Source organism: Misgurnus anguillicaudatus, chromosome 3, assembly GCF_027580225.2.
Source record: "Misgurnus anguillicaudatus chromosome 3, ASM2758022v2, whole genome shotgun sequence".
Classification (NCBI taxonomy): Eukaryota; Metazoa; Chordata; class Actinopteri; order Cypriniformes; family Cobitidae; genus Misgurnus; species Misgurnus anguillicaudatus.
The window spans coordinates 36,108,545-36,134,668 of NC_073339.2; the positions used below are offsets into that span (position 1 = coordinate 36,108,545).

Sequence of the window (26,124 nt, forward strand, 5' to 3'; positions counted from 1 at the left end):
AGATTTTTTGCTTGTTTTATACACAAAATCTGTTAAATTTGATATTTTTGGTCTAAAATCTAGACTAATTTTCTTGGGTCGATTTGCTTATCAAGATAAAGCATCTTAATTTAAGAATTTTTAGATATGTTTATTGAAAACAAGAAAAAATACTAAGCAAGAAAGTATTTTTTTGCGGTGTAGCTTTTATATGATTCAAAAAGTTATCTATACTCATCAGGCTTTAAAACCTTTTCACTTTTAATGTGAACCTTTATTTTCAAGTCTGAATAGAGCGGAGGCGATTTGAGAGTTGTTGAGTAGTTCGTGGGAACCTAAAGACCTTTGCAAGCAGCTGAAGATGAATGTAAGCCGGCTAAAGGAAGTTTGCCGACAGGTTACAGAGAGATTGTGAAGGTTCAGGTATCAGAGTCGATACATGCTGAGATTGCAGAAAGATTTTAAATTAAAAAGCAGATGTTACTGACAAAGAGCTTTTGAAAAAGTGACATTGCTGTGTCCTTTTCCTCCCTGTTTGCTTTCATTCCATCATTTGCTGCCGTTTTTATCTCATCACATCCCTCCACCATTGTTTGTCTTTGTCAGTTACAATACCCGATTATAAATTATCCTCCTCAAACAGAAGATGAATTGTGCATAAACGTTAACAAATTGGATTAAAGGAAAGGTCAATGGAACAGTATGTTTATTTGGTTTTGCATTTAAATGTTTTTATCAAAAACATACAAATTTTAAGATGTTCCTTTTTTGTTTTTTCTCGGTAGATGACCCAGGAGCAGTACATCCTGGCATCCCAGCCGAACCCCCTCCAGAGGCCGGGCTGTGCTACGGTGTACCCTGTAGGGATTTACGGTTGGCGGAAGCGCTGTCTGTATTTTTTCATCCTCCTCCTCCTCGTCACCATGATCGTCAACCTAGCCTTGACCATCTGGATCCTAAAGGTCATGAACTTTACGGTGGTAAGCATCAGTTTACAGTTTTTTTCCATTTGACTCTGTTTTGCAAATGCCATTACAGTATTTTTCATACTTGTGGTTGGTGATGTAAAGGTGCTTGTAAATTTCTGCCAGATTTAGCCACTTGAAGGCTTTCCAAACCTCTGCCTTTCCAAGACACACATGCACACAGAGATGCTTAGAGACTGTAATAAGAGAAAACAGCTGTACGACATTGCATGTGAGAAAAATTAAATATGCCTGAACAGTGAGTTAGATTTACGCTAACCTTGTTATAGGTACACAAATTAGCATCACCACATGACAAAATGACACTCTGACCTTGCTGCCTTCTGCGCCTCAAGACATTCTGATTGGCACTACAAATCTGACTGCAAGGTGCTGGCACTTTTTTTCCTTTCTTAGGGCTGTGGTCTTAACTATTTATTTTGATCTGTCAGAAAATGGGTACACATTAAAAAATGCTGGGTTATTATCAACCCACTGCTAGGTCAAAACCGATTAACCCAAACCAACACTCCAATAAATTATTTTCAAAAAAAAAAAAATCTTAGTATTTTTGTCTTGTTTTGAGTAAAAATATCTAAAAATTCCTAAATTAAGATGCTTTTTCTTGATGAGCAAAACGACCGAAGAAGTCGATTTTTTAGACCAAGAATATCAAATTTAAGTGATTTTGTGCATAAAACAAGCCAAAAAATCTGCCAATGGGCTAAGCAAAAAAATCTTGCACATTTTTCTTAAACACTAAATTCAAGAAAAATTCAAGAAAAATGTGCTTACCCCATTTACGGAGCCCCTAAGGGGACAAATTAAATAAAGTTTAGTTTTGCATGCTAACGTGAAACTATCGTGCGCGCACGTGAAACTACCGCGTTTAGTTTTGTGTGCTCACGTGAAACTATTGTGCGCACACGTGAAACTACCGCGTTTAGTTTTGTGTGCTCACGTGAAACTTTCGCACATTAAGGTTTCACGTGAGCACATAAAACTAAACTTGAGATTTTTTTACTCCAATGTCACCTTAGGGGCTCGGTAGATTTGTTGCCTTGTTTTATGGAAAAGCATCTTAATTTAAGAATTTTTAGATATTTTTACTGAAAACAAGACAAAAATGCTAAGATTTTTTTTCTTGAAAATCATTTGTTGCACTGCATAAAACAAGTAAAAAAAAATAAAAAAAATCTGCCAATGGGGTAAGCAAAAAAATCTCGAACATTTTTCTTAAACACTAAATTCAAGATTAATATAAGAAAAATTGGTTACCCCATTGGCAGATTTTTTTGCTTGTTTTATGCACAAAATCACTTGAATTTGATATTTTTGGTCTAAAAACTAGACTTATATTCTTGGGTAGTTTTGCTCATCAAGAAAAAGCATCTTAATTTAAGAATTTTTAGATATTTTTACTGAAAACAAAAATACTAATACATTTTTTCTTGAAAATCATTTTTTGCACTGCATAAAACAAGCCGAAAATCTGCCAATGGGGTAAGCAAAAAAATCTTGAACATTTTTCTTAAACACTCAATTCAAGAAAAATTCAAGAAAAATCAGCTTACCCCATTGGCAGATTTTTTTGCTTGTTTTAAGCACAAAATCACTTAAATTTGATATTTTTAGTCTAAAAACTAGACTTATTTTCTTGGGTCATTTTGCTCATTAAGGAAAAGCATCCTAATTTAAGATTTTTTTTTATATTTGTACTAAAAACAAGACAAAAATACTAAGATTTTTTTTCTTGAAAATCATTTTTTGCAGTGTGCAATGAATGTTGTAATTTCCCCTATGTTGGGTTGTTTCAGTTCAAAATGCTGGGTTGTTTAACCCATTATGGGTTCAAATATAAAAATATTGGGGTTAATTTAACCCAATGGCTGAGATTGACCTTTTTTGAACCAACACTGGGTTGAAAACCCCCCAGCATTTTTAAAGTGTAATTTTTGCATGCCATTCCTTAAAATCACCTTTGGTTTTAAACGTTGGTGTGTGATGGGCTAACCTAATGACTCAGTACCTCGAAAACATTACAGATAAGGCCAAAAATGATACCATAATATTGCCCAAAAGGTGCAGCTTGAAGAAATCCCATAGACTGGGACAAAAATATTATAGAGACCTGGCTTTACCTTGAGTTAGTAAGCAATCATCTTGACGGCCCTTGTAACCACCTGCCAACCACTCAAATCAACCCAGAACAGATGCATAGCAACAAACGAAATGTGTCGAAGACCTTAGCAACCACAGCAATGCCTTAGCCACTACAATGATAAAATCATAGTGCTGAATGCGTGCAGCATTTCTACAGAAAATGTCACATTCTGGTTCTATCTATTACTCAGCAATTTTTGCTGCAATTGCTGATGTCTGTCATCTTCTCTCTATTTCTCTCATCTGTTTGTCTCTCTCCTCTCTGAGGTACTTGCATTATTATTCGGAATGCCACGTACAGTTTACTACTTAGCAGGCATGAGGTCACAGCACTTTATTTACTTAGCCGATATGTCCTTGTTTAAAAGCATCTGCCACACATGCTGGCTGTAGAGAAGTAAAAAGCTTGATCTGGTGACTACAATAGGCCTACCTCCTTGTTCTTACCCAGCAAGCAATTTTGCATTGAAAAGGCGTTTAATATCCAAACACACACAGCCCAGACATCTGTTATACAAGGCAAAATTGGGTCTGTCAGTGAAAATGTAATCAGATTTATCCAACTATAGCCCAAAAACTAAACACCTTGTAATGCCTGCTGACATTTCTTACATGATGGAAAATCATACAAGTTATTTGAGCAAAAATGACACGTGCCCATATTCACCAAGGTTATTTTGGCTAAAAGTCGGTTACTGACAGCCGGACTATGTGGGGTTTATAGTTAACATAGAAAGTGAAATGATGGCTATTGCTAGCTGGGTATGTGGAGTTTGTAGTATTCAAAAACATGTTTTGTGCATAGACCATTTTCTGTAAATGGTAATTTTGAGAAATGTGTACATCCTCGATGTCACAGCCAAATGGGAACCATAACTGTTTGTTGTCCCGCAGGCTAACAAAACCTGTAATTGTTTAACTTGTATACTGCCTCTCAGTTGAGTCTTCCCCCGACCACACTGGCAGATATTACTGAGCCCCTCTGTTTATCACCGCAATCCCCGCCAAGCTCTCCCCATTGGCCCTGGTTGACTAGATATCGCCTAGTTCTCCAATTATCCTTTGTCAATATAGCTACACATAATCCTAGAGGCACAATTCACTCAAACCACAGAGTTTTCATCAGGCCAATCAGATCGCATAAAATGTCATTATTCCTTTTCCGGGCTCCTCTGGATGGATAGTACAGCTCTGGGATAGTAACCAAAAGGTTATAGGTTCAAACAACATGGGATAATTCTTGATCTATCAACATTTTGCCCTTGAGCAAGACACGTAAACGTCAGAATCCTTCAGGCGGAATGTCCCTTTGGTACATGTTTACTTTGTTTTAACAGGTTTTTGTCGATAGAAATATTTTTGCCTGGTGATTCTCTGGGTTTATGTAATTGTATATACTGTAGATCATGGGTTTTCATTAGGGGTTATGGAGACCCTTGGAGGTCTGTGGTCCTCGAAATAATGTTTGAAAGCATTTTTTTTTTTTTTTTTTTTGAGGGGGGGTTAATGCATTAACAGGTTTATAATAGTGCTGGGCAAAGATTAATCGCGAATAATCGCATGCAAAATAAAAGTTTTTTTTTAGCATTTCGATTTTAAATCGAAATTGATCAAAATTAGATCACAACCTCGAACTTCGAATTAAAAAATTGAATTGTCGATGCTTCCATGCCCCCATGTCCTGTCCGGTCGGCATGCCAAGCTTTTGTAGTGTAAACGCACATGTGGTTGAATGTGTTCGAATAGCCAAGCGTGTGAAAGTTGCGTGATCTTATTTCATCAATTGTGCTGAAAATTCAGAGAAAGCTCTAACATATATGCATATTTAAAACTCTGTGCAGCATGTTTACTTACAACACAAGCAGCAGACTCAGACATTAGTTCGTATCCATATAAACTTGTCATTATTCCCGCTAGCATTTAAATGACAAGGTGCAAAGTACCGACAGGAATGTTCATCTGACAGGAAGTTTCGTTTTATCAGGTATGTGCGTGAACCATATTTTTCCACTGGCAGCACAGCTAACATGGCAGGGCATCTCCGGGTTCAAGGTCAGATATATTTCATAAAAGTAAAGTCTAAAAATGGCATAGCATTTTTTGTACTTTACAAAAAGAGTTAAAAATCGAGAATCGAATCGAATCACGACATGTAAAATGTAATCAAATCGAGGATTTTGAGAATCGTGACACCCCTATTAAATATACATAATAATTACACACAGCACACACACATATATTATGCAAAAATGTACTTTTATTATGTATGCGATTAATCTCTATTAATCTTTGTCCAGCACTAGTTTATAATAAAATAAAATTTAAAATGAAGAGCATAACGTTTTCATGATAAAATCTATTCAGTTAAAAATAAAATGTTATGTATGCCCATTTTTTTTTTAAATAGCTTTGTAACGTAACCTTCTTTTGCGCGCTTAAATACATTATTTCCCTTGCGAGTTTAGACACAAAATGTGAACTGTCCCTTACAAAGTATGTGTTATAAATAATAATTAATGCTGTCTTAATTGAATACATGTACTGGGGGTCCCTGCTTCACCTCTCGTTCAATTAAGGTGTTTTTGGCCTGAACGCTACCTGTTGTAGTTATTTTGCAAGGTGGCTAATTCATATTAATTCGTACAATCACATTCATACATTTTTGTATGATGTTGGGGTTAGTGGTGGAGTTTCTTTATTGTTTTTTAAGATAATTGTAGGTTTTTGCACAATTTACTTTGTATGAATTCATACGAATTAGCCAATTCGTAAAATATGTACAAATTCTTATGAGATCAGGTTGGCAGATCTAAGAGCCACACTTTTGAACTTTATCTGATCTTAGTGGAGATAATAGTGTGTACACTATCTCTATAGTCTACACTTTAAGCTCATGCCTAATTAAAGATGTGGGTTTGAATCTCTTCCACTGTGTCTTACTAACAATTGTCAGAATTTACCTAAAACATTATTTTTTTTCAACCCACCGTATTTAAACATATAAAATTTTATCTTACGTCATAACTGTCAGCCTTATAGTGTCAATACCTTTATAATATCATTACAGAGGGTATTTTTTATTACCACAAGTATATGGAGTTGTCAGCTGACAGTTATATTGCTAGTCGTAGTGAATCATATGTTCCCTTCTGTCCTGGGAAATATCTATGCCAAAAATGAAAATAGGAGTGAATGACCACAAACAGGGCACCACCGTTTCAGCTTGACACCCCATAATAGGTTGCCAAGGCAACCAACGCCAGATAAACCCGTCAGAAGTTACATATCTATCCATTTTCTTCAATTTCCTGCAAAATGTGAATTTTCCAACTCAATTTACTTGCCTGGTCACCAGCTATTCCAGCGGTAATATCCCAGAATCCCCTGAGGGGCCACTGCTTAGACTGGGTATATATGTATGCAAATCAGCTTGGTCAAGTCAAGTCAATCCTCCCCTACAGTTTTCATAAATGGCCCCAACAATCAAATCTGCACTAAGCTAGCCCAAAACAACTGCGGGGGTGGGCATTGAGAGATGGAGGCGGAGATGGAGACGGAGCCAAAGAGAAAGCGAGCGAATGAGAGCGAGCATAAGGCTCATGGAACGGGAAGGCAGATGGGTAATTTCACAGGAACCATTAGCATGTCTCTGGGGTTGGCGGACTCGGCTGTTACTAAATCCAATTGTGCAGATGAATTTCCTTCCCGTTAACCCATAAAGCAGAATATTCTGCTGTTATTAGTCAAATCCCTCACAGTGATGAATGTCACACAAGTCAGATGATGCGAGCAGGGGCATCATGCACCTCATTGTTTATGTGAGAGTGCTGATAGCAGTTTAGGGTCACTTGATGACAAGATTGTACACTTGGCCCTAGACGAGTTTTGTAAAAAAAATGAATCTATTAACAGTTCTGCATCTCAGATTTTCCTCCTGAATAAAAGACTTAGAAATCTCACAAATGTCTCCGTTAGAGTTTCAGAAAAGATCTCAGCAATGTCACAAACTGAGCTTAGATTTGACAAGTCAACAGTGGGGCGGTTTCCGGGAAAGGCCTTATCCTAATACCAGACTAAAATGCATGTTTGAGGTTCCTTAATTTAAAAACATCTTGCTCTGACATATCTTAACATACATCAATGCTATGTTTTGTCTCAAGATGCACACCAGTATTGCTTTTTGTAAGCTATGCTTGTTAAAACTACTTACATGTACTAATATTACTAAGGCATAGTCCCAATGTTTTGTAGACTTGTTTTAATGTGTTTAAAACTAGTCTTGGTTGGTACTTAAATGAAACACAACTGAGAACTTTACTAAATCTATTGATCATTAAAAGACCAACAGCTAAACACTAACAATTTCCAAATTTCTCATTTTCATCAAAATTTTACCCTTCTTGACAGCCAGTGACCTGCATTTCTTTTGTCAAAAAGCATGATGTTTCTTCATGTGACCACACATAGAATAAAAAAGTTGTAAATACAAAAGTTGTCAGTGGGATGGTACCCTTTAAAAAGGTCCTAATATGTAAAAAAATTTTACCAGTATGTACCTTTTGAGGTAGCAGTATGTACCTTTTGATGGACCAATATGCCCATTTTAAGTAGAGTGTTATTTTTTGAAAAGGTACCGCCTCAGTAACAACTTTTGTACCTTCTTGTACCTTTTTTTCTAGCCTGGTCCAACCAGACTCTCGTACATTCATTTCATTTGTACAAGTCTGGCCACACTCCATTGCAAAGCGTTACTTCCGTTAAGGAGGGTCCTTGTTGAAGTTTAAAACTATTGGATCTGCCCAGAGTCACTCAGGATCTGCCATAGGCAATCGCTAACGTGTGGTCGTGACGTATATCATGAGCCGAAACCGGCCGGAAACAACAAGTCCGAATGATCAGACCAACAAAACTTATTGTTCTTGCTCCAGCTTTAACTTCTGTATATTCGGCACTTTTGCAACAACGGACCGAATAGCTTTTCTCACGTCTTTCTCAGCTGCCATTACTGAACTACAACTCAAACTGACGCACAACCTCAACATCACCGTTCTTAGCCACCCCCCTCTGTTCGCTGATTGGACCTGCAGATCTTTGCCCGAGACAACAAAACTCTACACAGCAGTCCCAGACATTGAACTGAAGCGAAATGAAAATTAAGCGGAAGCACATTGGAGGGGGGACCCAGGCTACCTTTTTTCTTGAGAGTGCATTGGAAGAAGCCTAGCTGGGTGAAGTGTGTTTGTTGGTGCATCTTTTTTGAAAGCTTGGCTTTTGGTGTAAGCGACTAGAGAGAGGGGTTTTGTAGATTCTTGTTGTGTCCAAAATACCCCTTATTCACCATTTGCTATATTACTTCACTAATATAGTTCACTAGAAGGAGTGAATGAAAATGTGTAAGTGAATTTGGACACTTGAGCTCACCGGAAGCGAGAATTCATTCAGCCCGATCGTCAGAGAATGAGTAGCGACTAGCTGTGAGTGTACATAGGTTGTACACACATTATTGTGGTACATTGTGGGGCACCGATTATGCTTAATAAGCTGATAATGTGTGTGTGGGGGGGGTAAAACAGTTTTCTTTTAGCCCATAAACGGTGCTAAAAAAAACTATCGCCACTGTTCGTTTTTTGCTCATTAACTCGATTTCGCGTTGTATGTAAACACCTTAAGGGGCCGTTCACATGTCACGCCCAAAAACGCGTGGAAAATGCTATGCAAGTAGGTTCTTGTCACATGACCTGAGGTGCGCTTGCGGCATTCTGAAAAGTTAAAATGTTTTTAACTCGATGCGGTGCGGATGTGCCTGGAAAAAACGAACGCGTCACACCGCGAACGCGACCGCGTCCCTCCATTATGAGTGTGCATACCGCGCACCTACATTTGAAATAACAAACATGAGCGCACAAAAGACGCGATATGTGAATCACCCCTAACTGGCTTTCTTGCAGTTTTGTCCATGTGCGCATGTCTCCGTTTTTCTCCGAACATTTATAAGTTCTGCAGACATAAGTAGAGATACCAAAGTATATAGTAGCAAATTTCCCATTAGCTTTTTGAATGACTATATGTACTAAAGGCGGTGATGTCACTGTCTGCTTGAAACCTGACAAATCTCCAAATCCCACGTAAACACAGTTTTCTGCATATCCGATTTATTGATTTGTACAGTAAATGCTTGAAAACTATTGCTTTAATAAGCAGATTTTTAATAGTTATCCGCTTATTCTGTTATGTATACGTACTCTATGATTATTTAGGGCACTATTTAGGCACTATTTAGGGCGATAGGGGACTATTTTGAACACAGTGTCCCAGTGTTTGTGTGTGTGTCAGAAAAGGTGAAAGTGTGCTTTCAGAACTTTAGATCTTTGAAGTTGGCAAGTAATGTATTTGCCCTTTTTCATAGTCAGTGCAGCAGAGGTTGTCACAGGGCGTCTCTCTTTGTTCCTCTGTATCAGTCTTTTTCTTCTTCTCTTGCTGTTTCTCTTACTTGCTTTTTGTGATCTGGTCTCTCTATCTCTTTCTCTCTCTCATATTATAAGGTTGAAAGGCAGTTGTGAGAGTTGGTGCATCCAAAGAATTTCATTTCATTCTGCTTCACCCTTTGTGTGTGTGTGTTTGTGTTTTTTTTTTTGTGATTGTACGTGATGGCTTGTTTGAATAGGTATGTGTAAAGAAAGTGTCTTAAAAATTACTTGATTGGTTTTTGGTCTGAGGGGCCATTATTATGCCATCTATTCAGACCCAAAACTCGCGTGCATGAAAACCATGCACAAGCGAGAGATACGAGCGCACAGAAGACTATCCGCATGCAGAAAATGGTCCACATGAAAGTGTACCTTTGTTCAGCATGTACAAATACAGTCATGCAAGCAAGGTCTTTGAATGAGCACTTACACAACTCTCTCTATGCTCTCACAAAAGCACAACCCTTGCTTAATTGTCAAGTTGACTTTTGAGACTTTGGGTGACAATGACTGGTGTCTTCTCACTTTTTATTGGTAGTTTGATTTGATCACTGAGACGCATTATCCTTTATTCCACAATCCGTGTCCAGTTAATCTAGATAGAGAGAACACATTTTAATATGGTTTTCATGCACGCAAGTTTGAAGCAAATTGATCGATTGCAAGATATTAAACGTTATTCACAACATTATTAGCGTTTATGCAGAACCTCGGCAACATTTGAAGTGCGCCTTACGCTCCCACTCTATAGGTGGCGCTGAGACGCTTGTTTGCCAACAGCAAATCAGTGCCACCTATAGAGCGGGAGCGTAAAGCGCACTTCCTATGTGGCTGAGGCTCTGCATTTACACTAATAATATTGTAAATTATTAGTTATTAGGGGCAGCATGTGCTCAGTGGTTCATGTAGGTTGTCTACAAACCGAAAGGTTGGTGGTTCAATCCCCGGCTCCACTGGACCAAGTGTCGAGGTGTCCTTGAGCAAGACACCTAACCCCAGTGGCTCCCAATGAGCTGGATGGCACCTTGCATGACTGACTCCGCCGTCGGTGTATGAATGTGTGAGTGAATGGATGAATGTGAGGCAACTTGTAAATCGCTTTGGATGGCCATAGGTCTGTTAAAAGCGCTAAATAAAATGCAGTCCATTTACCAAATAATGGTTAATTTCTTGAAAAAATCTATTGATTTGCTTCAAAAGACGTCAATATGTGACCAGGACTCATAGGGATTACTTTTGTATTGGATATATCTGCTTTGGTAAAACGTGCAGTTGCTGACACTGATTTTATGTTCATTCATTTTGCAAACTTTAAATATGGAACCACCCTTGTATATTCTTTCCTGCACAATAGGAAGCGTTACACACGCCAGCTGTTTTTGTTAATTATATGAAGCTGTTTTTGTTAATTACATAAATAAAGTTTTGTCCTTTGCATAAATAATACTTTCTTTTTGATATTTACATCCGTCACTATAGTAACAGGCGCCAGGTGCGAATAGCATACAAGTCTGAGGTTGGTTGCTCGTCCATACAGACAGTGTTCTATTTGTGTCTGTAATTTGCTGTCTCCCATTCTCTTTGGATGGGAGCGAATTCAAAATATGTGTTTAGAGTGTCATGTGTGTTGCTCGTCATTTCAAAATTTGTGTTCGTTGCGTCATGTGAACCATGTGCCTCATGCTTTGTCAAAATAAGTGTCTGCTGCACACACGTCAAAAGGGTTTATGATAAAAGAAATGACAAAATTTCACAAATTACTCGCAAGACATTCACTTAACAGTAAACTCTGAATACACATGAGATTAAGCGAGTATCTTGAAAATGTAAGCTTTTATCAGTAACCCACAATTCTGGCAAACGTGAGCGCTTTTTTTATCATAAAGCCTCTAGACGCGTGTGCAGCAGGCACTTGTTTCGACAAGATGCAATGATGCACATGGTTCACATGACCAGTGTTGTTTTTGGCAGCCCTTTTAGTTTTAGTCTTAAGGGGACTTTAGTCTTAACCGGTGTGCCTATACTCATAGAAAACAATGTGTTTGATTTTTTTAGAACGACTCAGTGCTTTCTTTTGGACGAAAATGCTTCTTAGTTTTAGTCACATTTTAGTCACTTATAAACTTGATAGTTTTAGTCAAGTTTTAGTCGACGAAAGTATGTCCATAAATAATCTTGTCGTTTCCGTTTATTGGCGTCACCGCCACGGTCCTTCGAACTCACCAAAGCCGCCGGTGTGTTGTTGTTGTGTGAAATCTGGTGCGTGTGCGCGGCATGGTGGCAGTCGGGTGGTGTGCGTAGCCAAAACAAGGTAAGGAAGCGGCAGCATTGCTGATTATTTTAGCTAAAAACAGACAGATTTCATGCAAACAGGCAGAAATGACATGCATTGTGAACGTCAGACTTATAATCATTTTCGTTCCTTCTCGTCAACGAAAACATGAAAGCGTCTCGTCATGTTTTCGTCACCTTAGAGCTATTTTTAGCTAGTCATCGTCACGCTAACGTCATAAAAAAGGTGCGTCAACGAAATCATTTCGTTATCCTTACCGTTGATGAAAACAACATTGATTTTGACAAGACGCAATGATGCAAATGGTTCACATGATGCACCGAACACATTTTCTGAAATGACAAACCACACACATGACAAGTTTAAATACAAAGTTGTACAAAAATGTGCTGCTTTATAGTCCAGCTTCAATTAGTAGTAATAAACCTACAGTACTTTTTCGTCCGTCTAAACACAGTTGCTTGAAGGTTTCGCTGTCTGTTTGTATTTGTCACTCATATGGGAGAACGCATATGTGTGCAGGCGTGTAAGTTTTTTTTACAAAGTCGCCATTTACTGGCCTGGCATGCACAATACCAAATTTTTAGTCATTTTCGCGTGTCGGTGTAAACATGGATATTTTTGATAACATTGTCATGTGTACTTTTACGTGTCTTTACCATTATTGTCGTAGCCAGAGAGTAGTTTTAAACAGCAATAGGGTTGAAAATGTTTCTTTGACATTGTATGTTGTTGTATGAATTCAAACACGAAGGGTTTCAAGAAAACCAACATGTTGAAATTTCACTGTGGATTTAAACCGTGTTGCCTACATTGACGGGCGTAGATTTATTTTAAACTGTTAACTTAACACACGTTTTATTAATCGTTGTGTAAATCTTGGGGTACTTGTATTTGCCAGTTTTGGGAGGTTACAGAAAACTACGCCCTTGCTGATAGTAGATTTATTTTTGAAGTACAATATGAATACTAGCCTCAAATCAGCAACAGAGGTTATCCACCCAAGCATGTATTTTCTCTATTAGTTTCATGCGTAATATTACAGAGCAAGCTGGGTTTGATATAAAGGGCAAAGCAATCATTTATGCATGCCTCCTGTTTGGTCTGCTTATTAGAGATTTGATGAATAAGGTTCCACATTTGAATGATTGCCTCCTGATTGTTTATTAAGTTTCAATGTCATGGGTCACAGCGGCAAAAGGACAGAGTTTGCTGCGTCCCTGCATGTGCAAACGCACTGATTTTTTTCTGTTTAAATGACTTAAAAGCCATTACTGTGAAAATTATTATAACTCGAGTGTTTTTTTTTTTCGACTGTTCAGCAAAATAAAGGTATAATAGGTTTAGATTTAAAAACTACAAAGCTCCAGGCAGAAAAAATGACACCCCGATGAAGAAAGAGATGAAGCAATGAGATGATCTTGAATGAAAGAAATTCAAATTGCGAAACACTCGAGTTCAAATAAACAACACTTGCTTTAGTTACGCATTCATCAGTCTTGATTTTATACCAGGAGTTTCGTTAAAGGAATAGTTAGCTCAGAAATGAAAATACAGTCCCGACCTTAACAATTTTGCTCTTAACCTGTATAACTTTTTTTCTTCTATCTATGGCATTCAAAATGAGATTTTAAGCAAAATGTTATTGCCACTTTTTCCATACTGTACAATGAAAGTGAATGAAGATAGATGGATTTTAAACTACATGACAAAAACACATTAAAGTTTCTAAAGTTATATAAAAGCTTCATATGCGAATAAATTAAGTTATTCGTTGATCTCCTCAAACTCAGATGGCAAAATCAGGAAGCACTGCGTCTGTTTTGACGTCAGTGATGCAGATGGCGTTGGTTATCATTTATGTCACAACTCATCACGACACGGCAAGTCGGAATTGTGAGATGTGATTGTCTCAATTCCCTGACCTATAATAGTGTGCAAGTAGCAGAAACTAGAGGCGTTATTTAACGCCACATCCAGGGCAATGAAATTTGTTTCTACAATTACATTTACATTCAAATGAATAAATGTAAATGTAGAAACAAATTTCAATGTCTCGGCTGTGTAAGGATTGGGTATTCAATTCGGTTATGAAAATACGTGTGTAATCATGTAAATTTCAATTTCCATATATTAACCATGATTGTGTGATAATGAACTTGGACACAGGCTTTTTAGAGTTCATCCAGCGTGAACTACTACCGCGTGTGTTTTGTCATTGGTTACTGATTGATTAAATTTCTTTACATGGTCTTTTGGTCAGTGGTGTTGACATTACCTGTATGACAAACCTAGATACAAATATGGAAACAGTATGCAGTTCATAATCACTAATCTGTCACATAGAGGCATGCTCTATGTATAAATGATTGCGTGTGCGTGCTTTGTGTGTCTGATGTTGCTGTTTTCCGAGTTTAGCCTTGTGTTACTGACAGTTGTGGCACTGATCCACAACAGTGCCGTATTTGTGTGTACTGTATATGAGATAGGGTGCAGGAGAGAGCGAGAGACTGCTGACTGTACTGATTCGTATCTTTAGTGAGGTCTGGAAAAAGCGAGATATTCAGAGCAGGATGTAGTTTGCTCCCTCTTTTGACATCTAATCCACTGAAAAGTGAATAATGTCCAGACAAGGCGTTTCAGTATTGTTTTAAGAAACACAAATCAGCACTTTTAGCAAAGGCTCACCTGAATAGTCTCACCTCACAGCTGCTGTATATCACCTACCCATCAGGCTTAGTGCTCCCAGAAGAGTTCAGAAGGTGAGCAGAAGGTGTATGTGCAGTTTTCGCAAGAGTAAATTACACAGGGCTGTTAAAGACGTCCCAGGATTCAATACGCCAGCTGACTGCTTAAAGTTCAAAACTTTGTGGGATATTTTATATATTTCAGAATTATAGGTGGACCTCAGTGGAAAGGTGTAAAAAGCATGGCCTCTTAAAATGAGAATTTTTAAAGCATTTTTCTATAGCATTTTAGAGTTAAGAGAGGTTAAAGATGCTATCTCATTGATGAAGTTTGGGGGGCAGGGGGGGCACTGCCCCCCCAGACCAGAGCCAGAGTTATGATTTTGTCTGAGCTATTAACTCTTTTCCTCCCGTTAACTCGTCATTTAAGAGAAAACGCTTCCCTGCCAATGACAAGTTTTTACGGCAATCCATATTTCCACTATTTTCCACCAGGTGCCGCTCTTACCCAACTTCTAAAACACTGAGGCATCAACTAAGGCCAACAGTAAAAACAAAAAAGCAATAATCTCAGTCATTTGCTCAGAATTTGGTATTTTTGAAGAAACCTACCCATATTTGATAGGTTATAAAAAGAGAAAAAAATAAGTTAGGATTAAACGTTTGTTTCTTTTTTTTTTTAAAGCAGATGGTCTGTTTTTTATTTAATATATTGTACGTTTATATATTTAATTCTTTCCCTGCCATTGATGAATTAACGTGTCACTTAAGAGAAAACGCATCCCTGCTAATGACAAGTTTTTATGGCAATCTATATTTCCGCTATTATCCACCAGGTGCGCCCTTAACCAACTTATAATACACTGAGGCATCAACTAAGGCAAAACAGTAAAAACAAAAATGCAATTATGTCAGCTTTTTGCTCAGAATTTTGTCTTTTTGAAGATACCTATCCATATTTGATAGGTGATAAAAAGAGAACAAGTGAAGTTAGGATGAAACTTTTTTTTTTTTTTAAAGCAGATGGTCCCTTCTTTCATTAAATATATTGTATGTTTATATATTTAACTCTTTTCCTGCCATTGATGAGTTAACTTGTCAATTAAGCGAAAATGCTTCCCTGCCAATGACGAGTATTTCCAACAATCTATAATACCGCTATTGTCCACCAGGTGGCGCTCTTCTGCAGCTTATAAAACCTGGGGAAAACAGCTGTATGTCCCTGTATGTTTTGAGGATCCCTCTGAATCTGATCTCTATCAAAAGTCCTTCACAAAAATTGAATTATCTCAGCGTTTTGCTCAAAATTTGGGGTTTTTGAAGAAACCTACCCATATTTGAGAGGTGATAAAAAAGAACAAATTTTTTTTAAGTAGCGGGTCTGTTCTGTCATTTGATATATTGTATGTTTATTTATTTTAAGAAGAACATTTTCTGGAAGGCATTAAACTTTTGTGAAAATCATAAAAAATGCTGGTGCTGGATGGCAATTTTTTTTTAGAAATGCTGGTGGGGAAAGAGTTAATGAACTAGAAATATGATAATTCATATTTAATTTGTCTTATACTATTACTTTAATGGGTAGACTGAATAAGTTTAGGCAAAAATTGTTTTAATTAATGTAAACCATATATAAAAACCATGAAACTGGACTCTCTCGCTAATCTCAAAGTATTGTAGTACTTGTTTGCCAGTAAACTTTGCCTATATGCAATCCATAATTTTTGGTTCAAAATAAACAAAATCATTTAGTGAGCACATAAGTACATAAAACACAACAAACGTAAAAATGAGTACATAAAGTAACTGTCAATTTTACATTTCAAACAGAGATGGCGGTAGAGAGGCAAAAGTTACGAATTGCAGCTTTAAATGGATAGTTCACCCAAAAATGAAAATTGTGTCATCATTTACTCACTCTCATGTTGTTTCATACCTGTATATATTTCTTTGTTCTGATGAACACAAAAGAAGATATTTTGAGAAATGTTTGTAACCAAACCGTTTGTGGACACTATTTACTTCCATGGTATTCTTTTTCCTACTATGGAAGTGAATAGGGTCCACGAATGGTTCGGTTACAAACATTTCTCAAAATATCTTCTTTTGTGTTCATCAGAACAAAGAAATGTTTATAGGTTTGTAACAACATAAGGGTGAGTAAATGATGACAGAATTTTCATTTTTGGGTGAATTATCCCTTTAACATACGCAGCATGCCTGTTTGATATTTTCCTGCTTCTGCAGATCTTTGAATGAGTTGTATATGTATGAACAGCTCGGCATACAAAAAAGCCCTTGCTGTTCGCTCTCCACCTGGATCTCACCTCTTGGCGACCCTCTTCAGAATCACACAGACCTTCACAATGGTATCAAACAGCTCAGTATTCAACTGATATTAGATCCGTTTCACTTCTATTCATGCTTTCTGTGACCAATCTAACCCAGCGTGTATCCGGCACACTTAGCTCGCTTCTACAGTACATTGTATCTTAATGTCAAGAGTGTTTTTGAATGTTCAGTGTGTGTTTAGCTGGATCTGAATAGTCAGACTGTATAGACTCCAGGTCGAGAGTTTTGAGTGTGCCTGTGGTTCAGTTTTGGGAAGCACTTAACTACAGACCCAATATAGTCCATAAAGAGTATGTTTTTGTGTGTATGCGAATGTAATACAGATGTATGCATATTTATAAGTGCGTGTGTTCCCTGGGGTGACCTTTGTGTTGCAAGCACAATGCTTTTGATTAAAACTCCCAATAGTATCATTTTAATGTAGCTAGACTGTATATTAGTTGTCTAGTTGTAATTGCACCTTAAGTTGTTTGGCAAGCCAGTTTCCTGACACTCGAGATTAAAAGCTGGTTGACGTTACCGAGCATGGTGTCGGAAGATGATGGACCACGCATCATCCCTGCTGGGTTTCTGGAGTGTCTTGCACTGATAAAGTTCACATCACAGACTTTTCAATCCGACTGCAGTTAAAGTTCTTATTGCTTAGTTTAGAAAACCAATTCATTGATTCCACCCACACCCCGTGTTTGCCTGAGCATCTCCACACAAACACAGGCACACACACGCACACAGTCGGAGCTGGTATGATAGGTTTGTCCAATTAGCCCAGCAACAAAGGATCATTACCTTGACACAGCAGTGTATTAGAAGCTGATTAAAAGAAGATGTCTGGTTCTATGCTGAGCATAATGCGTGGGACAGATTAATATTGTCCTCTCTCACCAGGCTTGCCCCAGCACTTTCAACCTTTCATGTTTGTTTTGTTCTTTCTCTTTTGGTCTTTTGCGCTTTTCCCCTCTTATCATTACTTTCAGCAGGAGATGCATTTATAATTATACTGCCTGCTTTTGTGGTGAAACTCTCAAAGTATCTGTGGGATAAAGCTACTGTATGACATTGACTACTGCCAGAAGATGACAAAACTTTTAAGCTGTGAACACATCTAGCAAAAAAAGTAACAATAAAGAAAAATTACTTTTCTACACTAAGAAATTGTAAGCAGGAAAGAAATGGTCCCAATCAGTGTTGGGGAAAGTTACTTTTAAAAGTAACGCATTACAATATTAAGTTACTCCCAAAAAAGTAACTAATTACGTTACTTAGTTACTTTTCATGGAAAGTAATGCTTATGTTACTTTTAAGTTACTTTTGGATTACTTTTTTCTTACTTGGTCGAGGCTTGATCTCTTTCAGCCCCTTGCAGGTGGTTTTTATGACTGAAAAGTTCTGCATTCAGAAAATGCAAATTTCCATCGCAAAAATGTCAATCTCTGGCATGCTATCTCCGTTTCTGACTGGGGCTGGTTATCGATTCAGATGTTCTGTATTGATTCAATTTTGATGCATAAGCTATCGGATCAATTCGATTTCGATTCTCTGTTTGATTCTGATTCTCGGATCGGTTTTTATACTCAATTCTCGATTCAACTAAATGAATATAGATTTAATACAAATCTTTATTTATAAAAAAAGTAAACATAAGTTAACAAGTGGGTAATCAATAAAAAGAAATTAAGAGGCACCAACCTGTATATAACACTTTTTTATTTTAGGTACACTTAAACCAGAACCCATCTCTAATTTTCAAATGCATTCAATTATGTTAAATACAATACAATTTTGATTAAAAAGAAAAAATGTATGGTGAAAAAAGTCAAAACAGTCGCATTCCTTGATCAAACACGATCAGGTTATTTCATAAAAAATCGATTTGTGGCCTTTGAGAATCAATTTTTAATCGACCATGTGTAAAAAAAATGTCGACGATGTTTTTTTTTTGCCCAGCCCTATTTCTGACTGAAACTGTTCCCGCTCAGGCGCACACGCATCGAATTAATTAAACTTGCGTTACTTTTTTAAAAAAGTAACTCAAATATTATTATGTACATTTATAAAGTAATGCGTTACTTTACCCGTTACTTCAGAAAAGTAATATTATTATGTAATGCACGTTACTTGTAATGGGTTACCCCCAACACTGGTCCTAATATGATATGGTAAAATATGTATATATCTGGTACCAATATGTACCCTTAGGGGTAATAATATGCACTCTTTAAGTACAAAGGTGTACTTTTGAAAGGGTACCCTTCCGGTCTTTATCGTGAAGCCAACACAGAAGTGACTTAAACTGCAATTCATCAACTGGTCGCTAGAGACTGGCTCCATGTTAAAATGCCTAACAGAAATAAATATGTTTACAGCAAGTGTTTTTGGTCTATATAGCTAATTTTGTCCTTTATGACAACTGAGGGGGTAATTTTTTTTTCTTATATTAAGCCATTTTGTATAATTAAGGGAGCTGCCACTTGAGTGACAGGTGAACTGTCACTACCGTCAAGCTAGACAGGCGTGGTTTAAGCAACCAGGCACATCAACTCCACCCACGTCCCACCTCTTTACCCATTTTCGGTTATACACGAGCAATGCACAGTAACGCGCTGCCAATAGACCATTATATATATATATATATATATATATATATATATATATATATATATATATATATATATATATATATATATATATATATATATATATATATATATAGCTGACATGTTTGTTCTAAAACTATTAAAAAACTATAATGTTTACATACAAATTAATTTGTATAGGCCTGTTTATATATTAATCACACTTTACATCATGCGTGTGTCATGTTTATATATTTATTAAGTATGTAAACATAATAATTTTAGAACAAACAGGAAGACATAGGCTAAGATATAAGGTTAAAAAAGTATAATAGAAACCTGAAAAATGATGAAATATTTAATAAATTGTGATATTATTGTTTTTTCAGTATAACTCATTTAAATCTTTAATCTTTATAAATAAATTATAAATCTAACGTGATGAAAACGCTATAAAAATCACATAGAGGGACAGACTTCGACAGAACACCGGACATCTTCTCTAATTATTAGGGGTCAAGCCCCGAAGGGGCGTAGAACCCTATTGTATTTGTTAGTTTTCTTAATTTTATTATTAGGGGTCAAGCCCAGAATGGGCGAGACCCCTATTGGGATTGTTAGTTTTCTTATTATTAGGGGTCAAGCCCCGAAGGGGCGTAGAACCCTATTGTTATTGTTAGTTTTCTTATTATTAGGGGTCAAGCCCCGAAGGGGCGTAGAACCCTATTGTTATTGTTAGTTTTCTTATTATTAGGGGTCAAGCCCCGAAGGGGCGTAGAACCCTATTGTTATTGTTAGTTTTCTTATTATTAGGGGTCAAGCCCCGAAGGGGCGTAGAACCCTATTGTATTTGTTAGTTTTCTTAATTTTATTATTATTATTAGTTATTCTTCTTCCGCCATTGCGGTCTATGGCAGCCCATAGAACCGTACGTAGGAAAGTTATGAAATTTGGCACACTGATAAACGACAGTCCAATGTGTCCCCACAGCAAATTTGGAGTCTCTATATCTAACCCACTAGCGCCACCAACAGTCCAAAATTGCACTTATGTTTTTGCCTATAACTTCTGACCCGTACGTCCTAGAAATTAAATTCTTGTTTCCTCTGATTCCTTGGCTCAAGACGATTCGATTGGACCCTATGACGTCATTTTCCATCATGAAAATTTTCCCGCCATTTTTAAATATTCATAAAACCTACTTTTGCGAACTCGTCCTAGAGCTTTTGCCGGATTGCCTTGAAAATCGGTATGCACCATCTAGAGACACTCAAGGCAAAAAGTTATTAAAAGAATTTTGATAAACCAATCCGTTGTTGTATAGCGCGTCAACAAATTTTACGTAGAGCTCAAAAAAACGGATTTGAGGCTGTATCTTCGCCAAACTTAAGCCTATTGACACGATACTTTGTATTTGTGATGCCAGTCAGGAACTAAGGGTGCATGCAGAGTTTCGTCACAGCGCCACCTAGTGGTCAGACTTATGTTTTACATGCCTATAACTTTGGCTCCGATTGACATATTTTCACAGGACTTGTTTCCTTTGAGTTCTAAATAGTTGCCGAGTCCAACGATACCAAACATACCCGAATTCGCCTTACGGTTAACCCTGCACAGCAAAATAGCACTTAAGAAACACGCGTAAATATCTCCGCGAACGTTTTTCCGATCGACTCGAAAACACCATAGGAAGAAACTAACCTTACCTTCTGAACAAAAAGTTCTATTGGCGTTATATTAAAATTTTCATCAGAAATGGCCGAAAATTGCAAAAAACGAAAAATTACCTTCAAATTTTGTGTTTTTTACACATAAATGGTTGTAACTTTGTAACGAAAAGAGATTTTTTCACCAGATTTGATACGATGATGCATGAGCACATTCTGAGGCCACACAAAAAAAATTGTATGCTTGCACCACTAGATGGCCTTATAATTGAACAAAACCTTTGATAACAAGCCAGCCCTATGGTCATACAACTGTTTCTTAACTAAACTAAAGTGTATAGTCATAAAACTAGCTAGATGTAACACAATCATGACCTGATGTTGCATGCACAATTTTTTCATTGCGCCACCTACTGGTTTTGAGCTGGAATATGGTATTTTTGCCTAAAACTACTGCAACAACACATCTAAAACCATGAGTCATCATGGATTATTCCTTTCATGGCTTTGACTATAATCACTGGTGGTTGCCAATTTACTCCCTAGCAACCATTGAGAATACCTTATCAACCGTTTTTGCAAAAGCTATATCTCTGCATCAGAACATCGTAGAGACATGGGGATGGTCTCTTTTGACTAATTAAACTTGTTGTAACATGATGTGACCACTGCAAACACCACTCACATGTCCTTCAGTGTTCTAATGTTCCATGATTGTCAATAACAGAAGGACGATTGCAGTAGACAAGAACTTAGATTAATTTTGTTGATAACTTTTTTGTTTTTTCATCTAAAATTATTAGATTTACCTAGGTTCTTCAATCTGCTTATCCAATCTCAATTTTACATCCTTTTGTGCCCTTTTCGGCTTGACCCCGGCATTGCTGCTTGCAGCTATATTTATTAGGGGTCAAGCCCCGAAGGGGCGTAGAACCCTATTGTATTTGTTAGTTTTCCTATTATAATAATTATTATTCTGGTTCTTCTTCCGCCATTGCGGTCTATGGCAGCCCATAGAACCGTACATAGGAAAGTTATGAAATTTGGCACACTGATAGAGGACAGTCCAATGTGTCCCCACAGCAAATTTGGAGTCTCTATCTCTAACCCGCTAGCGCCACCAACAGTCCAAAGTTGCACTTATGTTTTTGGTTATAACTTCTGATCCGTAAGTCCCAGAAACAAAATTCTTGGTTCTTCTGATTCCTTGGCTCAAGACAATTCGATTGGACCCTATGACGTCATTTTCCGTCATTAAATTTTTCCGCCATTTTGAATTGTTTAAAAAACCTACTTTTTCGAACTCGTCCTAGAGCTTTTGTCCGATTTCCACGAAAATTGGTATGTATCATCTTGAGACACTCATGGCAAAAAGTTATCAAAAGAATTTTGATACAGCAATCCGTTGTCATATACCTCCTTAACGAATTTTACGTAGAGCGCAAAAAAACGGATTTTAGGCTGTATCTTCGTCAAACTTTGGCCTATTGACACGACACTTGGTACTTGTGATGCCAGTCAGGAACTGAGGGTGCATGCACAGTTTCGTCGCAGCGCCACCTAGTGGCCAGAGAAATGTTTTATACACCTATAACTTTGGCTCCGATTGACGTATTTTCACGGGACTTGTTTCTTTGGAGTTCTGAATAGTTGCCGAGTCCAACGATACCAAACATGCCAGAATTCGCCTTACGGTTAACCCTGCGCAGCAAAATAGCGCTTAAAAAACACGCGTGAATATCTCCGCGAGCGTTTTTCCGATCGACTCGAAAATACCATAGGAAGAAACTAACCTTACCTTCTGAACAAAAAGTTCTATTGGCGTTATATTAAAATTTTCATCAGAAATGGCCGAAAATTGCAAAAAACGAAAAATTACCTTCAAATTTTGTGTTTTTTAGACATAAATGGTTGTAACTTCGTGACGAAAACATATTTTTTCACCAGATTTGATACGCTGATGCATGAGCCCATTCTGAGGCTACACAAAAAAAATTGTGTGCTTGCACCACTAGATGGCCTTATAATTGAACAAAACCTTTGATAACAAGCCAGCCTTATGGTCATACAACTGTTTCTTAACTAAACTAAAGTGTATTGTCATAAAACTAGCTAGATGTAACACAAATCATGACCTGATGTTGCATGCACAATTTTTTCATTGCGCCACCTACTGGTTTTGACATAGAATATGGTATTTTTGCCTAAAACTACTGCAACAACACATCTAAAACCATGAGTCTTCATGGATTATTCCTTTCAAGGATTGAACTATAATCACTGGTGAATGTCCATTTACTCTCTAGCAACCAATGAGAATACCTTATTAACCATTTTTGCAAAAGCTTTTTCTCTGCATCAGAACATCAGAGAGACATGGCGATGGTCTCTTTTCACTCATTTAAGTTGTTGTAACATGTTGTGACACGTTTTGTCACTGCAAACACCACTCACATGTTTTTCAGTGATCTAATGTTCCATGATTGTCAATAACAGAAGGACGATTGCAGTAGACAAGAACATAGATTATTTTTGTTGATTACTTTTGCGTTTTTTCATCTGAAATCATTAGGTTTACATAGGTTCTTTAGTCTGCTTATCCAAACTCAACTTTACTTCATTCTGTGCCCTTTTTGGCTTGACCCCGGTAATTGCTGCTTGCAGCTATATTTATTAGTTATTCTTCTTCCGCCATTGCGGTCTATGGCAGCCCATAGAACCGTACGTAGGAAAGTTATGAAATTTGGCACACTGATAAACGACAGTCCAATGTGTCCCCACAGCAAATTTGGAGTCTCTATATCTAACCCACTAGCGCCACCAACAGTCCAAAATTGCACTTATGTTTTTGCCTATAACTTCTGACCCGTACGTCCTAGAAATTAAATTCTTGTTTCCTCTGATTCCTTGGCTCAAGACGATTCGATTGGACCCTATGACGTCATTTTCCGTCATGAAAATTTTCCCGCCATTTTTAAATATTCATAAAACCTACTTTTGCGAACTCGTCCTAGAGCTTTTGCCGGATTGCCTTGAAAATCGGTATGCACCATCTAGAGACACTCAAGGCAAAAAGTTATTAAAAGAATTTTGATAAACCAATCCGTTGTCGTATAGCGCGTCAACAAATTTTACGTAGAGCTCAAAAAAACGGATTTGAGGCTGTATCTTCGCCAAACTTAAGCCTATTGACACGATACTTTGTATTTGTGATGCCAGTCAGGAACTAAGGGTGCATGCAGAGTTTCGTCACAGCGCCACCTAGTGGTCAGACTTATGTTTTACATGCCTATAACTTTGGCTCCGATTGACATATTTTCACAGGACTTGTTTCCTTTGAGTTCTAAATAGTTGCCGAGTCCAACGATACCAAACATACCCGAATTCGCCTTACGGTTAACCCTGCGCAGCAAAATAGCACTTAAGAAACACGCGTAAATATCTCCGCGAACGTTTTTCCGATCGACTCGAAAACACCATAGGAAGAAACTAACCTTACCTTCTGAACAAAAAGTTCTATTGGCGTTATATTAAAATTTTCATCAGAAATGGCCGAAAATTGCAAAAAACGAAAAATTACCTTCAAATTTTGTGTTTTTTACACATAAATGGTTGTAACTTTGTAACGAAAAGAGATTTTTTCACCAGATTTGATACGATGATGCATGAGCACATTCTGAGGCCACACAAAAAAAATTGTATGCTTGCACCACTAGATGGCCTTATAATTGAACAAAACCTTTGATAACAAGCCAGCCCTATGGTCATACAACTGTTTCTTAACTAAACTAAAGTGTATAGTCATAAAACTAGCTAGATGTAACACAATCATGACCTGATGTTGCATGCACAATTTTTTCATTGCGCCACCTACTGGTTTTGAGATGGAATATGGTATTTTTGCCTAAAACTACTGCAACAACACATCTAAAACCATGAGTCATCATGGATTATTCCTTTCATGGCTTTGACTCTAATCACTGGTGGTTGCCAATTTACTCCCTAGCAACCATTGAGAATACCTTATCAACCGTTTTTGCAAAAGCTATATCTCTGCATCAGAACATCGTAGAGACATGGGGATGGTCTCTTTTGACTAATTAAACTTGTTGTAACATGATGTGACCACTGCAAACACCACTCACATGTCCTTCAGTGTTCTAATGTTCCATGATTGTCAATAACAGAAGGACGATTGCAGTAGACAAGAACTTAGATTAATTTTGTTGATAACTTTTTTGTTTTTTCATCTAAAATTATTAGATTTACCTAGGTTCTTCAATCTGCTTATCCAATCTCAATTTTACATCCTTTTGTGCCCTTTTCGGCTTGACCCCGGCATTGCTGCTTGCAGCTATATTTATTATTATTTATCTTCCTCGTTCTTCCGCCGAAAGTCAATGGCAGCCCATAGAACCGTACATAGGAAAGTTATGAAATTTGGCACACATGTAGAGGACAGTCTCAGAAGTTACTATAGCAAAATTGGTGTGTCTGACTCAAACCCTCTAGCGCCACCAACAGTCCAAAAATCCAATTATGTTCATGCTCATAACTTCTGACCCATGAGTCCTAGAAACTAAATTCTTGTTTCCTCTGAATCCTTGCCTCATGATGATTCAAATGCACACATTGATGTCATTTGTGTCATGCACATCTTTCCGCCATTTTGAATTTTCCGTAAAACCTACTTTTTCGAACTCCTCCTAGACCGTTTGTCCGATTTGCATGTCCTTTGGTATGTAGCATCTAGAGACATCCAAGACAAAAAGTTATCAAAAGCTTTTTGATAGACCAATGCGTTCTCGTATACAGTGACAACATACAAGGCGGCGAGCACGCCAAAACAGACGTGAGGCCGTATCTTCGCAAAACTTTATTGTATCGACATGAAACTTGGTATATGTCATTACAGTCATGACCTGAGGGTGCCTGCAACGTTTCGTCACAGCGCCACCTAGTGGTCACGAGATTCGAA

At 37.5% G+C, this 26,124-nt stretch overlaps 1 protein-coding gene and 1 long non-coding RNA gene across 3 annotated transcripts in view; both read left to right on the forward strand.

Annotated features, from left to right (window-relative positions):
- Positions 1–26,124, forward strand: part of LOC141363191 (uncharacterized) — a 479,244-nt gene that overhangs the window by 238,106 nt on the left and 215,014 nt on the right. The window lies entirely within an intron of this gene.
- The window catches only part of LOC129444805 (zeta-sarcoglycan), a 399,770-nt gene that overhangs the window by 206,839 nt on the left and 166,807 nt on the right, over positions 1–26,124 (forward strand). For both annotated transcript variants that reach the window (XM_055205725.2, XM_055205726.2), the window contains exon 2: positions 765–959. In XM_055205725.2, the coding sequence (XP_055061700.2) occupies positions 765–959 (195 nt within the window). The remainder of the gene's footprint in view (positions 1–764; positions 960–26,124) is intronic.